The 15,520-nt window shown below is 36.3% G+C and overlaps 1 protein-coding gene across 2 annotated transcripts in view; it reads right to left on the bottom strand.

Annotated features, from left to right (window-relative positions):
• The window catches only part of PCSK5 (proprotein convertase subtilisin/kexin type 5), a 230,353-nt gene that overhangs the window by 111,656 nt on the left and 103,177 nt on the right, over positions 1–15,520 (bottom strand). For both annotated transcript variants that reach the window (XM_030968460.1, XM_030968461.1), the window contains exon 8: positions 3,388–3,600. In XM_030968460.1, coding sequence (XP_030824320.1) covers positions 3,388–3,600 — 213 coding nt within the window. The remainder of the gene's footprint in view (positions 1–3,387; positions 3,601–15,520) is intronic.

Genomic DNA, 15,520 nt, shown 5'->3' with positions numbered 1-15,520 from the left:
TTCAATGTGAGATCTCCAAGGGACACTCCAGTTAAGAACATTTTTAGAGTAATATTTTTAATTCTTTTCAATAATGTTTATGTAAATTGTCTTTCTTAATTTTCTAATTATGGCATAATTTGTGTGCATTCTATATATATAAGTATTATCTCCTTTGTAAGGTATATTTTTCAAAAATCTTATAATAAGAGATTAACCTGCCTGTATTAGCACACTGCAAAGTTCCAGAAGTGGTGGGTACTATACTTCAGTAAACTAAAAAATTATATGCTTGTGTTTCATGAGAAGTCTTTAACAATGAAGGTGAGATCACCTCACCTCCAGGTGGTTTTGATCCTAGTGCAAGATGTAAGAGAGTGAAATGTCAGAAATTAGCAATGTTCTCTTACTGAAATAGTAATTCTGTAAGAAATAGTAATTTCTGAAAGAAGAAAGGGTGCATTAATTTAAAAGAATGGATGACAATCATCAAGAAAATTACATCTATTAAGAAATCAGAGGAATGCACAAAGCTTAAATTAGCAATGTAGGAAAGTACAAATAAGGACTGAGAAATACAGAGATATTTTACTTGATATTAAAAACATGAGCAAGGATATAAAGAAACAGCAATTAATTACTTTTGAGGATAAAAGATGCAGAGAGTCAATACGGAAAGACAAGATTAAAAGGTGAACCCTAAAAAATAATACATTTTATTTTCAAATACATCAGAAGCAAAATAATCCCCAAAACAATACTGCTTTAATTGTCCAGAGATAATAGTTTATAGTAAACAGCTATTCATGGAATGTTTCTCTTTGGAAAAAAAAAGTCTAAATTAAATTTTCAGAGCATAGAAAGACGATAAATCATCTTCCTATTTATCTATATTTTAAATAACAAGCTAATATTAGAAAGATTCGAAGTGCCAAAGGCTCTTACAAGAGCTGGAAAGGAAACTACTGTGGTTTTTTTTAGCAAGTGTTTGAACGCTGCACAAATTCCAGAAGACTGACAGAAAACCTGCATAGTGTCATTATTTTAAAAAGGGTAAGCAGTATTGTCCTACTAATGTCATCTATTTGCCACCTTTTTATCTAGTGTAAAACAGATGATACAGGATTTAAACTAAGTACTAATAGATTCATTAGCTAGTAATATACTCAATGGTGGATAACATAAGATGTTGGAAAAGAAATGTGCCAAAGTACTGTAGTATTTTTTTCTGGCCATCAATTTGTCTGAAAGTAATATACTCAGGATTTTACAAGACACATCATGTAATACTACATATTTTTTCTTGAAAAGTATTTAAATTTAAGAGATTTAAAATGTACATGATGTATAATACATTCATTTAAACTGGGATAATTATATGGTCCAAAAATGTAAGCATGAATAAAAAATTAGAAGCAGAGAAATTATATACACTCTCATAGCATATAGAAGATAGCATAATGAAGAAATTATTGCTGTTTCTAATCAGGTCCTCTACAATTTGGTTCTTGGCCATTGTATGACCTAAAGCTTTTACCAAAGACCAAAGACATGGAAGAAAACACCAGCACCTTCAGATGAGTATTGGAGAAATGTGGAAAATGACAAAGTGCTGATGAGGGCTGGTCTGAAGGTGAGTACTAAACCAGCCAGTTGTTAACAGTAGGATAAGGAGACCCTACCTAGCCTTACATATTTCCTTCAACCACCAGCTTTGGAAAAGAGAAGCAGCAGCTCTGAAAGTGGACTGGGCATCACACAGTGATAGACACATCACATGATAGTGAAGCTAACAAGTCTCAGTCAGGATCAATATATAAACAGAAGAAAACTGACACGGCACACACAGGCACCCATTTTCTGGTGCTTTTGTCACTGAATACTGCTGCTGCCTGACTGGTGTGTCTAGTTTGGATTCTAGAAGCTCATAACGTGAAAAAGCGTTTATAAGAAAACATGACTTAGACAGATGGATACAAGGAGCTTACCTTCCATAATCAAAAGGGATTAACTGTCTGGGCTACATTGGCAGACAGAAGACAGACAACTGGAGTGGTCTTCATACTAGCAATAAAATCTGTGACACCAAATGCTTAGAAATCAAAGCTAAAGGGGCCCAGAGAGCAAACAAGAGAGATCTTTTAATGGCAATGAATAATTAAAATCCCTTATACTAAATTTCAGTTAATTTTTTGTCACAGTAAACTTTGAAAGCAATATTGATTTTACTTATAAAAATTGTTGTTGACTTGACAGCAACTGCTGGATTCAAAGAACTCAGGGAAGTCCTACAGACTTGGCTAAGTAAGAGGTCAGGCTGGAGGACCACAATCACATCTGCTGAGCTTGTTAGTCTCACTTAAACATGAAGAAGTTAGTGAACGTCTTTTAAAGAACAGTGAAGGGAATTTAAGCACAGAAGTGAGGACTCCTAGTAGATACAGTAATTTTAAAATTTATTATTATTTATCAGGGATAGCAAGAAACATGTCAGGAAGAAAGAGAAGGCTTCAGTGAAGAGCAGCAACTAAATAACAGAAAAATCATTGGAATGGAGAAAGATCTCAGAACAAGTTTAAAACAAAAATTAGACCATCTGAAAATAACGAAGAATCCAAGAAGGGATGGTCAGCATCCCAGAATCCTGAAAGACAAGGCAGACAGTATTAAAAAAAAAAGAGCCAAATATTTGTAACTTTTTATTGACACGAAGAGAAGAATCTGCTAAGGACCAGAAAGAAAGGTTAGATGAGTCCTTAAGAAAACATAAGGAAGAAAAAAAAACCCTGCAAATCCTTCAATTTTCTGATCCAGAAGTAATAAATTTCTGTAAGTTAAACACTAGAATAAATAAGCAGGGAAGAGGACAATGTTAGCAAACCTCATCAACCTGAGAACAAAGGATTAAAAAATTAAAAGGAGTAGAATGTTGAATACTGGAAAGTATTGGGAATGCATTCATTTTGCAAAGGCACATAGGATGTACAAATACTAATGATATCAACAGATTATCCAACAGAATTAAAACTATTTTTCATTCTCCAGCAAAGATGAGAACATTAGGGAAAATGGATGCTGTCTGCTTAGGAATGAGAAGAGGAACAATACAGAAAAGATGAGCATTGAGCCAAATTTTCCTTCCAATATATTTCCAGAATAGAAAGCAATATGAGTAATAAGTGACAGTCTCCGAATATAAAAGAGGAATGGTGCTGTGTCAAAACAAATCTGAGAAAATAGGTATCTAGGTAAATGGCTAATATGTGTGTAAAATGCAAAAACTATTGATAACTGGATTTAAAACAAAGGGAAGATATTTGTGTGAATGGTTTCCCTTTCTCTCCATCCCCCAAAGTCACTGTGCAAAATATGAACACATATTCATGAAAAAACAAATAAAACCCATACTATTTTCCTGTCATAGGATTCTCCACTGCTGTACGTTGTGGCTAGTGTGGATGCACATTCTTCCAGATACCACGGCTTTTTTCCACTTTCAGCTGTGCTGCTTATGGAGATAGTGTAGATGCTGTTGGTGTAGCCATCACAGGAGCAGTGGTCTCGACTTCTTCCACCATTTCCAGAAGCCCAAACAAAGACTGAACCTAAGCCTCTTCGTCCCTGTTTGGAAACAGTACAAAAGATTTGATTAATAATTCTTCTCAACTGCTTAATAGCCAGGTCTTTTTCCCTGAAAAGACATCTCATGAGAAGAAGAAAATAAAAAAAAACAACTACCCTGAGAAGAATTTGAAATGAGAACAGGAATTAGCAGATTTCAGAATCAGACATTAGAAAAATTAAGAAAATGAGTGGTATGAGCACAGCTTAAGAAAGAACTTTTATACAGTGTTTGTTGGTCTGCATCTATATTATCCAGATGTACCAATAAAGTCATGCTGAAAACTCAGATGAAGTAGTAAAATATCATACTGGGTGAGCTTTCTGGGTTGCAAGCACACATTATTGGCTTATGTTAGCCTCTCATTCATCAGCACCCCCAATTCCCTCTTCAGTCCTTAGCAAGACTGGTTTTGATCTGCTAATCCCACAGCTTGTATGGATATTGAGGGTTGCTCTGATGCAAGTGCACCACCCTGTACCTGGTCCTATTAAACCTTGTAAGACTTCCATTGGCCCATTTCTTGAGCTTGTCCAGGTAACTCTGGGTGGCATTTCATCTTTCAAGAGTATCAACTGCACCCCTCAGTTTGGTGTCATCTGCAAATTTGTTGAGAATGCGCTAGAATCCTTCATCCATGTCATTAATGAAGACAGTAAACAACACCAGATAATAATACCATTGTCCTTGGTGAGGTTGTGCTGGCTATCCCAAATCATGTCCCTGACCTCCATGTGTCTTAGCAGAGCTTCTAGGAGAATTTGTTTCATGATCTTCCCAGGCAGAGAGGTGAGGCGGCCGGGTTGGTGGTTGCCAAGGCTCTCCTTTCTACCCTTTTTAAGGATGAGTACAATGTTTCCCTTTTTCCAGTCACCTGGGCCTTCACCAGACTGCCAAGAGACTTCTCAATTATCATGGAGATAATTTGTGAGTTTAATAAAAGTATACTACCTGGAAAGGCTTTCCAGCAAAGTAAGTTAAATAGCAAATTCTTTTGACTAATGTCTACATGAAGTTAGGTCTCTAAAATTCAAATTTTCATTTAGAAACATTTCAAGTAGAGAGAAAAATCCCAAGGTACCAAGTTTAATGTACTATGAAATCCACATTCGCCAGACACGATCTGTCTAAATATTACAATTTTTTTCACTTCCTTTTAGGTAATCTTAGCTAATGCACCAACAGCAACATTTTCAGTGTAGTGGGGTTTTTTTGTTTTGTTTGATTGTCTGGGTTTTTGGGTTTGTTTTGTTTTTATTTTTTGTTTGTTTGTTTTCAAGACAACCTTTATGAAGTGTTACAGCTCTCTTCTCCACCTTTCTTCTTCACACACAAGTCTTGAAAGCAGTATTATGGCTAAACCCCATGGGAAATCTGGTATAACCATCAATACAACCGAGACAAAAGAAATGAGAATTCAGGGTAATCAAACCATAGCTTCCAATTAAAAAAGAAGAAAAAAAGAAAAAAAAATTGTAAAAGAACTTCTCAAAGAAGATGCATAAAGAAAAATGTCCTACTAGTAGCAGTCTATCTGTCATTTTTCTGCTGTTACCATCAGATGGTTCTGTGTGCAAACAGCAGAATAACATCATTTGTCCCATGCAATACAAACCTTTTCACTGCAGGGTATGACTGCATTATTAGTCTGTTTGCACAGAGAATGTTTATTCTCCGTGCAATCTATTCTCTGTGTAATCTATTTAATTAGATGTGTACTTATGCTGCTGTGTTAATAATGAACAAGCTGCAGAAAAAGGTTTGAATAATTTTTGGCCAAAATTTTGAAAAAATGGTGAAAACATGCCAATGGATTTTAGAAATTCTGTATTTATAATTTAAACATGACAAACATCAATTTAGATTTTTAATTGTAAGGGCAAGGCCTTAAAACTAATAGCCATTTGCACCTGAATGTACATTCTCATGCTAAGGTTTTTTTTTGGTGAACAGATTATGGCTAATATATCTTTAAAACTAATGACTCCTGCAAGTATGTAAAGGATCAGTGTCTTTGTTATTGCAATAAAAGGTAAATACCAGATGCACTGACCAATGGAAAAGAGTATTTTCTATATACAAAGTGAGAATTGCCATTCCTCTAATGCATTGCAATAGTGCATATATACATGAGCCCAGCAGTTCACAGAAAACAACAGCATTACCTTCAGATCAGACAACATGCTAGACATCTTGTTTCTAAAATATATTTGGCATAGCAAATGGCAGTCTTAAAAACAATAAAAACCTCAACTCTCCAAACGAATTTCAACACTTGTGTTCAGAAGTCTGGATCTGGTGCTGTGTAATATAGATGGTTGAGGGGCTACAGAAGTAGTGGTAGGTAGACAGCTGGACTCGCTGATCTTGAAGGCCTCTTCCAACCTTGATGATTCCATAATCCTATGATTCTTTGAACTTGACTAAAATGAATTAATTTGTCAATTCAGCAGTCCCAAACATTCTTAGGAAAATACAAACTTGTTAGCAGCTATGCCCACCAAGTAAGTAGAGCTAGAGTGTCAGCTGTTCTACTGTATGTGAATGTTATTCCCAGCTGGTATAATCTAAATAAACACAGGTAAATAATAATTGGACTGTTACAAAATTAAGACAAACACACATGCAAGACACTATGTAGCTTTTATTGGTTATCTAAATCTATCATTCGTCATCTGCCAGGTGCCCAAGGGTATCTGACAAAAAGTCAAGACATGAGATGCCAAGAAGCCATGTGTCATTTATCAGCCAAAAGCAAAGTCGCATCTACAAATCATACAGACAGAACTTGAGCAAAACTAAGAGTTCGTAGCTCTTCTACAGAAGAGGCATAGACCAGTGTTGAATGGATTTCCAGCAAAGTATGCTCAATGTTGTCTCATGATTTTAAAATTTCATTCCCTCCCCTCTAGGCACAAAGTTGTTTCTGCTCTTCCATTTGCAATGACAGCTAGGGACTGCCTCCTATAAACTCTGCATGTCATCCATAATTCCACACTTGTGCTTGTCAGTGCACCAAATCAGACCACTATGAGAAGTTCTCCTTTTTTCTCGTCTACTTTCTTAAATTGTGTAAAATGTCATATCATTTAAAAGAAAAAAATCAACTGTCCCATTATGCAAAGCAAAACTGTTTCACTGATGCCCGTGACTTGCTATTGACCCAGCCACAGTCCAATTTTCTAGCACATTTTCTAGACAAATGCCAGAGTGCTCAACAGACAGCTTAAATGAAATGGACTCAGGTCTTTTTTAAAGAGGCCCAAAGGCAGAAATTGCACTTGTAAAAGCATGAAAGAAGAATCTTGGGGCATTCTGTCTTTTTTCTGCTAATGCTTCCTTTTCCTTGGTCAGCATATTGCAAGCAGGTAAATGATACAAAAACGTCTTTTTGTTTTTTCCAGTTCACCAGCATGGACAGGTTAAGGCTGCCAAGAATCAGAGCCAGTATGAACATGCTCATGATGGCATCTGCAGAACTTCCTTATACTATTACAGAAACATCCCCTGCTCCAAGTGTGAGTGTTTGTGTATGCACCACATCTTTATGAGTGAATGAACTAGCAGTACTCTCAGGGACCTTTTTAAGGTCGAGGTTTTCACACACTCAAACAAAGACAACCAGCAGTCCCACACACTTTTAAGATGCTTACAGCACTCTTTAAAAATAAAAAAGATGTAGTAAGATGCAGTAAGAGCCAGCTGAGTAAATTTTAATCACACTATTTTACAAATTTTAGACTTTACATTCATTCACTACTTTACAAGTCAAGTTGCCTTAATCCAGCCTGTGAATCCTGATTATTTCCAGCCCAGGAATCAAGTGCCCCAATAACCCTCTCTGCCTGTGGAGTGAGTTACTGACTTGATAGGTGTGACCAAATTTACCAAGAAAAAAGGAAGAAAATGTGAAGGAGCAAGAAAAGCAGAGGACAGAACAGCTGAACTGGAGTAATTAAGAGCTACAGAGGTGGCAGCCAGGGAGAGATAATTTGGTACCAATATGCTGGAAATTGCACACTAGAGCAGAAAACAAACCATGAAAATATAAAATGGAGAGAGAAGGAGGGGCACTCAATCCACACCTAGAGCCTAAACATTTAATTTCCTCTATTCTCCCCACTACTGTTCTAGAATTACTTCATGTTTCCAAGAACAAAAAACTACTGCCAGAAAGTGAAATTGATCCTGAAGTGGAAGCTGGAAAAAGTAGCCCATGGTATGACCTCTTCCTTAAACACTAGTTCCTAAAGAGGAAATGTTCATAATTGAATGTGCAGAACAGATGCCAGCATTCTGGAGACCTAAAAATCCTACTATGCAGGCATGGCTTTTAGCTGCAGCATAGTACAATCACTGTAGTGCCAAGCACCAAGGATCACAGCATCCTGAGAAATGCACCTATGAGACACATCCCCTTTCTTCCAGTTTCAGCTGATTTCTGCACTCTCTAGGATCTGGACAGTGCTGCCCTGTGCAGAGACACAGCACTGCCAAGCTATTCACTATCAGCATTTTGCTTTTGACCAGTAGCAGCCCCTAGCTCCTGCTGAGTTTCTACCAGTCCATTTAACCTCTAATCTGGGAATGAAAAATAGTCTGGCACAACATTCTTAAAAGACTGTTTTGTAGACTGCACAGCACTGAATTTTAAAGTAGGCATCTCTCCAAAAACAGATAATGGTAAGTTGAGAGTCCAAGCCAGCAATTCTAAATTGCTACCAGAAGACAGCCAAACAGATTTTTTTTAAGCAGTCTTCTTAGATATGAAAGAAAAAATTCACAAAGAAAAGGAAACATTTCTCAGGCCATTAATTCTGTTGAGGTATCCACACTTTCAGAAAAATAATATTTGTGCCTCAATTTATTAAAAATGCACACCCATGGTATCTATCAGGAAATGAGTAATGAGCCAAACAGGTACGTATAAAAAAAGATGCATGTTTGGGGGAACGAACAAAAATAGAAGTCACATTTTTACTCTTAGGAAAACTAGGAAGTAAAGAAAATCTTTCCTGTTTCTGAAACACAGCAATCATATAACATATATGCAATGCAAAAATATATGACTACCTGCATAAAATAGTGATTACCTTAGATTGTTGGAAAGGGAAATGATTGCTAAGAAAGGTTGCTGGCTACTTTTGAACTAGTTCCTTAATCACGAAAACAAAAGACAAAATAATTAACCATGCTAAAAAAGAGGAAAAAAATATATTTTGTTATCTCTTAGGATATGATACCTTGGAAACATTGAAGCTATAAAACATTCTAATGTGCATATAACAAAACCCCATATTGAATAACCACAAGCATATATGTATTTGCACACTAATTATCAGGACATATCAGTGGAACAATTCAATATGTAGGCCTCGTGTGGTGTATTTTTTACTTTACTTTTCATGACAAAAGCAGTTTAAATAGCTCCAAGATATTCCCCACAGAGCTATAATTAGTGCCTGAAGTGCAACCAAAAGAACTGTTGGCTGAAGCCTGAACTATGAACATGTGGAATATTGGAATGAATTTCTCATTTACCTGAACAAAACAGAGCCAGCTCAAGGACTGCAAGTTCTGGTTGAGGCTCTCTCTCTACAGTATCATTACTATTGTTACCAGGATAAAACAAATTGAATATAGCAAACACAATGTGATAACACAAGAGCTTGCTTTGCCAAAATATCTGTTGTACAAAGAGTCTCTAGTTAATCAGTGGTGAAATTGTCCCTGCATGCAAAGCCAAAATAAACAAGCAGTGCACAGGAAAGCTATCAGTGTGAGAACTGGGTATGCGACTGATGTTATACACAAACACCCGTTATAAGGGATGGGTTCAGGGAGTTCTCATTGCCTTTATACTACTATCTGATTAATCACTCTAGAACCGAGCCCAGGGCCACTAGACCCACACAGCTGTTTTTCTTGACTTACATCAGACTCCTCCTTGTGGAAAACGTCAGTTTCAGAGATGTCTATTGAACTCTGGGGTTTAACAAAAAGAACCTCCTATTTTCTGCAAATAAATTTCTTTTCTAGATACACATGAAAATATGGCTGCTTCACTTCTACTTTTGCAGACTGAGGACTTAAGGAACAATTTTGTGCAGTTTGTCTCCCACAGCATTCATTTAAGAAACAACGTACAGGCTGTGTAGAAAGTCATTGCCCTCACAGTTTTGCGCCTTAAACTGTTAAATTCTTTGCACAGGAAACTTTTGACACCAAAATTCCAGTGATTTCCATTCCAGAAATCTCTTTTTTCCTACGCGACACATAGAAATACATAGCTACTACTGTTCAAATGTATGAGTGAAATGTATATGTGCTTTGTTCACACACAGAAACCAGATTCATGTTTCAAAAAGGCAGAGTCTGAAATCTATATACTTCAGTGTATGGAAAGAGATTAATTTGCCAAAGCTGCTTTTCAGTATTGTTTTTTTCAAATTAAGATTTACTCCACAAAAAGAATGGAGTGGGTTTTGGTTTTGGGTTTTTTTTTTTTAATGCTCAATATATCACCTGTTTCAGGGTGTGCATCCAAAACCAGAGGCATTTTGGCAAGTCCAAAACCAGCAATGCTATTCTGGCTTGTTTCAACAGTTTCCATGCATGTGTGAGATGGGATGAGGTAACCAAACAGTTTTGGTTTCCAGTACACTTTGTGACATTGTAAGGAAAATGGACATTTTGGTTATATTTTCCTGTAACTCTCATTACAAATTTTCCCATCTTTCAGGATTCTTTTATTTCAATGAATGCAATGTAAGAACATTTCTGATATATTAATTATTTTTCTGCATAATTTTGTACTACATGCTGATTATCTGTGAAAAAGCTCATTTTTTCACAGAGGCCAAAGGAGTGAGATTTTAAGGTTAGCTTTGTGTGGGGCAGAAATGGTTGAAAACCGGAGATTGGCGAGAAGCGAGTAAAGTAAGCTCTTTTCAGAACTGTTTTTGCTCAGAGAACAACCTTGCACCTGGGAGACGTTAGAAAATACCCAGCGTGAGAGAATTCACATATTTGTGTTTGCTTTGGGTTGTTTTCTGTCTGCTGAAGAAGAAATTAAATTTTCACAGAGTAGATAACAGAATGTTGTTAAGGACCTAAAAGCATTCTTCCTGTAGGCTGGGGGCCTCTTTGTAAGAGGGGAAGGGAGATAAGAAGTTTTGAGATTGTAAAACACAGCCTGGTGAAGACTTATGCATGCTCCAGACTCTTTGATATGTAATGCAGGGGTCAGGCCCTGCTAAAATGAGTTTACCAATGTATGTATATCCCTTTGTTTCTTTGTAATCCTGCAGCCAGTGAGGCGACGAAATAAATCTATTCTCTGCACTTCAGATGTGGGTTGTGGTTGTCTTGGTGTTAGCTGCATGCATTTGATTCACACACTTTGTTCACATACTTCCCAAACAAAATAAAGTTTACTGCATGAAACTTCATTCAAGTATCACTGAGCCTAAATATTATTTCATTTACTGGAAGGCAATATTCCAAATTCTACTTTGTTTGAACACAGGAAGTTGATAACTGTGTGCAAACAGCACAGCAAAGGATTACTATTATTAGCTTAATAATGTGTTATCACCTAACCTCATTTTTGCTGGGCAACCCCCATCTGTAGGAAACTACATCATATCAAGTTTAAACCACATCAGCAAAGTCATTAAGGCATCTGAGATACGTCAGCAAAATGCAAGGTAGTCAGACCTAGAAATTAGGCTTATTGGTAAGAAATAAACAAAGGTGAACAAATTTTGCAAAGCAGTGGCTTAGGAAGTTTAGGGCTATGGAAAATAATCAGCTGGGAATGTGCTACCCTAAAATAGTCTGTCCATTGAATTAGTAAGCAAGGTCTATATGAACCCATCCAGGGAATATAGAAGCAATACTATACATGCATGGAAAATGCTTTAACTTGTATGCCCCATTCTGGTATCCACACTGGAAATAATGCCAGAAAACAGAAAGAATGAAGTCTGATTTGTAAAGTCTGACTAACAGAAAGAACCTCAATATACAAAACATTACTCTTAAGGTTGCAGAACAGATTTTAAAGGTCAGTAAGTGATGCCTGCATTACTTTACAAAAGCTCAAAATGCAAAAAACACTTCAGAATTTCAGATAAACCTGTGAAGTTTCTGTCTGGCAACTTATTTTATGCAGAGAAATGTATTAGAACTGCACTGTGGGGCTTCTGCAAAGATGTGATGAGCCCTGCAAGAAATCAGTAATGAAACAAAAGAAATGAACATTATTGTAACATCAAGGTGGGACTAGAAATTATTGTACAGGAAATAACACAGGTGGGACTAGAAATTATTGTACAGGAAATAACACAGGCTTTAATAGCAAAACATAGAGGTCAAGGAAATTATGGGTAGAGTATTTCAAGGATGAGGTCGAGAAACAAAGTTATTAGGTATTTTGACCTAAAAGAGAAAGAGCACCTTAGTGAGTCTAGTAATCACCATCACCTGCATTCAAGAAAAGTATTCAGGCTGGAAGATGTGGAGAAGCACTACTCTATTGAGCAAGGAGATGGACAGAGTAGTTTTTAAGTGACCAGTGAGTTTGGCATGTCTATCATATCAAAATGAAGTTTGAAAGGAGACTAATTGAAAAATGTATCAGAAACAAAAATGGAGGGAGGGAAGTTATTTAAGATGAGGCACAATTCATATCCAGGAAGAAATGGGCAGAAAGCTGCACATGAGGAAACCCTATTGTAACTTAAAAGAAAATTTCTAACCAATAATTAACTTTGGCCATGAAATGTTCTACTAACAGAATCAGAGGAGAAAAGAATCTGATTTGCTATTCAACATAAAATGCTCAATGTATTTAAATGGCACAATCCCTGTGGTGGTAGAAAGCTGTACGGGATGACCTATGCTGTCATTTCCTGTCTTATGTCCTATAGTCCAATTCAATTTATCCAAGAGATCACCTGCTCAAAATCTGTAATGATTAGATGTTGAGTTTTTTAACACCATAAGATGCACCATAAATACAGCAAAAGAGGCACTTTACAGTGGAAATGAAAGTCAGAGACTTAGATGAGTAATAAGAGATATTATTTTCAATAATGAAGATTTCTACTGCCTTGCAAAGACATGGACATGAGATTTCAGTTAAGACTGGCTTTTCTCAAAAGATTTACAGAAACCAGAAAATAATAGATGGATCAGGAAAATAGGGATATAGATGAAGCAACAACTGGATGAAATTTCGCTGATTGGGCTTATGACAAAAGGCAGGTGCAGATGACAGATGTTAGATGAATATCAAGCCAATGGCACTATGTCTTGTGACATCAGCAGGAAGAAATAGAATGTTAGAAAATTGAAGGACTTTCCAAGTTCTATTATGTAATCAGCATCACTTCTAGTACAGAGCCAACCAAAGTTTAACTTAGTATGTTGAAGCATATGTCTATATCTATATATCTATCTTACCTATATTTAGATAAGATATAGATATAGATATAGAAATATAGATTTAGGCATATGCTTCATGTTTCTCATCACATGTTCATGTTCACTTTATATCATAGATGCAACCAGGATACATAGTATATATGCAAATTATATAACAGATAAATGCCAAGACCTAACACAAGATTATATCAGCATACTAGAAGTCATATCTTCTAAGACCATCCCCAAGTACAGCACTAATTCCTCTGATTGATTTTCAACAAGTATTTTTTGCCTACTTATTGGAAATGTGTAGGAGGTCTCATGCATGCAAAACACATCCATATAAGATCACAGACATGGATAAACACTGGTATGTATTATTTAGACTTAAGAAACAGCTGTACAAGGTGAAAAAACACAATATGCAGTTTAAAAGTAATTTTAAAAATCTGTTTGGTATCACTTGAAATGTATTAAACCCCAGCCATTTTGACACATTTGACTAGAAGTCTTCCTGCTGTAATTTCTGCCTTAGATTTCTGAAATGCAGTTCTCTGGCAAAGTAAAAGGGAATAATTCCTCTTGGTGTAGGCAACACATCCTCCTCAGAATAATGCAGAGACATGACGACAGGACAAATAAACGTAATAGAAACATCTTTGGTAGAACACTGGGAGCAAACCTTTGCCTAGACACTTGCAAATGATGAACAATCTCTTCCATTTTTGGAGCAGAAACATACAGTAATGATGATGATAATAATAATAACCGTTAAATCCTCCTTCTTGATTTCTCCTTTTCTTCCTTTTTCTCCCTCACTCTTCCATGTGGGTAGGATACTTTAAGTGATTTAAGTGCTTGCACCCAGCAAGCACTTGGAACAAACACTCTGTAGCCAAAGCTGTTGAAGCAAGAGAGATGAGAAGGGGCAATGATAATGGGAGGGGAGGCATGAAGCTGAGTCTGCACAAGAGGTTCAGCCACACAGCATCTGATCACTAATGTCCATCAAATATTTTGACTTGAGTCCAGCTCACTAAACAGAGTGGTGTCACAGCAATAAGATGAAGGTGCTTGTGCCCAAAGTTTCCATGCAGATTTCCCTTCCTCTCCACCCTCTCTAGATTACATTAAGGATGACCTGACCAGTTACTGATTTATATACACTTCCTTATGTGTACTACAGAAACAACATAAAACATGCAATTGGTGAGACATTGGAGAGTGAGATAACCAGCTCTTTGGAATCCTTCAACGTAAAATATCTACAGTGGTCACAAACCCAGAAACTTGATTATTTGGTCTTTGCCAAACAGCAATGAGAGAACAAGTCTGAATATCTGAAATGCTTTCCTCTCCAAACGACGTTGACACCATTGCAGAATACCAGACTTATTTGTATGAATACAAATGAACTAGCCTGAACGCTGCATGGCGGAGCCATGAACCAGCAAACTCAACTCCATCAAGTGCTTATAGCATTGTGCTTATTGACTGTGAGATACCAACAGGCATCTTAAAAATGTACTTAGATTTCATATTTATGAATCAAGGAAGGCTTTTGTGTTCTCCATGACTCAGATTCAGCACAGTCTTATGACATGATTTGGCCATGATCACATTATGCAATGCTAAGCTTTGCTCTTGAGCACAGGGTGAAACGTGACATTAGATACCTATTCTTTCCTTGAATATGTTACTTTTTGATCTACCACCATTTGTTTGGCTTTTTTTCAGGGAAATTCTGCATGATTACAATGGATTTTTTTCTTGATGTGATTAGGTCTACAAGTTCTAATGCATTAGTATTTAAAACACAGTCATCTAGAATTTTCCACACAGCTATGCTACTTTCAAGAAAAGGACCTTCTCAGCTGAAAGCATGATATAATGGGAGTTCTCTATTTGCACAGGAATTGTTTAATAGTAAAATATCCAAGGCTTCTCTTTGAACTCAAGTATGCAAATTTAATAAAATTAGATTAAATACCCTTAAAGATGACATAAAGTCATAGTACTTGTGACAGGTTTAAAAACTGGTTTCCTTTTTTATTACCTTGATCCTGGGTGGAATTTTTAGGTATATTTAACTTACATGTTCATTTCATGAATTCACTTAGTAGCCTTTCTTTAGACAGATTTGTCTGTTTCAATTCAAGGCATGTGTTGTCTCTCTGTAATTCTGCACAAAAACTATGCCGTCATCTTTATTATTTTATGCAGGATTTGAAAGGTGTAACCATATTAGTTCAGCAGATTTAAAAATAATAATAGTTGTGAAACACACAGCACAAGCTGTTAATTGGAATAATATGCGCTTAAGATAAATCAGGTGCTTTTTTCATGGAGCCAAGTCTCTCAGGAAACTCAACAATGGATGGTTCTTGCATCCATTTCATTTTTATGTAATAATTATAATAAATTTAAAATAATAATTGAGGTTGATTATGCTCTAATCAAAGTTATTATTCAGCACTACCTTTGATT

Source organism: Camarhynchus parvulus, chromosome Z (assembly GCF_901933205.1).
Source record: "Camarhynchus parvulus chromosome Z, STF_HiC, whole genome shotgun sequence".
In the NCBI taxonomy this organism is placed as follows: Eukaryota; Metazoa; Chordata; class Aves; order Passeriformes; family Thraupidae; genus Camarhynchus; species Camarhynchus parvulus.
The sequence above is the reverse complement of the archived record's forward strand: the minus strand, read 5'-3'. Positions and strand labels throughout refer to the sequence as shown.